Source organism: Lycium ferocissimum, unplaced genomic scaffold (assembly GCF_029784015.1).
Source record: "Lycium ferocissimum isolate CSIRO_LF1 unplaced genomic scaffold, AGI_CSIRO_Lferr_CH_V1 ctg15162, whole genome shotgun sequence".
NCBI lineage: Eukaryota > Viridiplantae > Streptophyta > Magnoliopsida > Solanales > Solanaceae > Lycium > Lycium ferocissimum.
In genome coordinates, this window is record NW_026715863.1 from 3129 (window position 1) to 5245 (window position 2117).

The 2117-nt window shown below is 48.5% G+C and overlaps 1 protein-coding gene across 1 annotated transcript; it reads left to right on the forward strand.

Annotated features, from left to right (window-relative positions):
• Window positions 1–269: 269 nt before the first annotated feature.
• On the forward strand, window positions 270–971 carry LOC132042414 (uncharacterized). The gene has a single exon (XM_059432960.1). It carries the CDS (start codon window positions 270–272, stop codon window positions 969–971), a length of 702 nt encoding a protein of 233 aa, XP_059288943.1.
• The last annotated feature ends 1146 nt before the right edge of the window (window positions 972–2117 follow it).

The window sequence follows — 2117 nt, forward strand, 5'->3', positions numbered from 1 at the left end:
GTCGGTTCTCGGAATGTACGCAGTGCCGTGTCTAGTAGAGTCTTGTTTATCGGTGTGTTGGGCCCCACATCTATAAACAGAGGCTACGGGACATCTAGGATGTTATGTTACCCTTTGTTGAAATCTTAGATCGTGCGATAGAGCTGTATTGTTAGGATGGCTCCTCCAACGAATTGCTGTATATACAGCGAGGCTCCAAAAGAGCGACAACGTCAGTATTTTGGGAAATTGTTTCTGACCCTCTCCTTGCAGGTGATTGTAGGATAAAGATGAAGAGGGCCGCGTCTGATGATGGAGATGGGGGTGCCAAGAAGGCCCCCAGGATGTCACCGGGGCCGAGTAGGCGGAGCCCCAGTTATTCGATTGAGACGGATCCTTCGGAGGATCCCACGGAGAGCAGCTATGATACCGATCCTTCGGAGGACCCAGCGACAATTCCTCCGGAGATGTTGACCCCCAGGGCAGAGGATTCTGCGGAGGGCGGCTACGATACAGACCCCTCGGAGGATCCTTCGGAGGATAGTTACGACACGGATCCGTCCGAGGACCCATCTATGACTCCTCCAGAGTCTCCGATTCCTGGAGCAGAGGATCCCGTGGAGGATGGTTATGACACAGATATTTCGGAGGATCAGGCGATGACCCCTCCAGAGCTTCATACCTCCACGGAGGAGGATAGTTATGAGGCAGACCTATCGGAGCCTTCTTCTGGGACTACGGAGGAGAGGATTTCCTACGGTACGCCAGTTGTTTCTGAGAGTGAGTATGTCAGCCCGGCTACCTCGGAGAGTGGTATGGCTTACTCTTTGCCCCGGTCACCTGTGAGCCGGGATTTGTCTGATCATCCACTCGCTACCCCCTCCGATTCAGATGTGGGTGATGGCGGAGGCCGAGTAGGTAGGGAGCAGACAGACGAGGATGATGGTGGACACACCTCTCACGGCAGCTCCCCAGGTCAGATTCGAAATTGAGTATTTCATGAGTATATGAGTTCCTAGAATTTCTTATGTGTGTATGGTTTTTGTAAAATATTATCCGGTGACGGTAGGGGGACCGAGATGTCCCCGCCATTAGTATAAATCTGGAAATCCCGAGTGGAGGATAAATTATGAGTGCAAGTGAAGTAGATATGAGAAACCCGGAAGGGCAATATGGTAATGGTGTAGGTTGAACCGGGGTGGGACCCGCTACAAAAATTTCTGAAAAATTTATTAAGGTGCTGAACGGCCCTAAATTACGTGGCAAAGATTGTGTGAGGCAAGTGACGCAGTGATATTACCGGTAACACATCCGAATGCATAAAAGTTTCGAAGTTAAGCGTGCTGAAACCAGAGCAATCCCGGGATGGGTGACCCCCCTGGGAAGTATGTCAGGAATTTTTCACAAATATGGATATGGAGACTAAAAGCGAAGTTGGGGTAACTTAAGTGGAATTGAGTATGTGGAGTGATTAGAGACTCTAAAAAGGCAGTTCGACTATGGTCGCAATTCTGTACGCCATATTTCAGCACCCTTGCTTTCGGTGAAGTTCTGTTTACTACACTCCTGTGCTTCTGAACCCGATTACGTATCTGTTTAACATACCTCTGTACATCCAACTCCGATCATGATTCTGTCCGATATCCTTCGGTACGTCTGATTCTGATTTCAAATCGTACGATGAATTTTTGTACATACGACTACGATACGAATCTGTCCGATATATTTACGTATATACGCCGGATCACGAATCCGTCGACATACGTACGTACGCCCGACCCCCCGGTGTGAATACGTACGGTATATGTATCTATACGTCTGACTCTGATTCCGAAATCTGTCCGATAAATCTCAGTATGTCTGATCCTGATTATAGATCCGTCCGATATACCTCTGTACGTCTGGCTCTGATGTTGAAACTGCTTAAGACGACGTCGGATTATGATCCTGTTTGCCGTACCTTCGTACTTCTGACTCCGGAAATAACTTCGTCTGACGTCCGTTTGATCTTCTGGTTCTGGATAAGATTCTGTCCGCCGCATATCCGATTCAAGGCGGTACGAACAACCCTAACGAGGTGATATTGAAGAGAAATGGATAAAGTGCAAGTATGTAAAGGGTAAAAAGACCTCCCCCGA

Excerpts from the sequence above, each read along its gene's own strand:
- LOC132042414 (XM_059432960.1), top strand. The coding sequence starts at position 270 with ATGAAGAGGGCCGCGTCTGATGATGGAGATGGGGGTGCCAAGAAGGCC.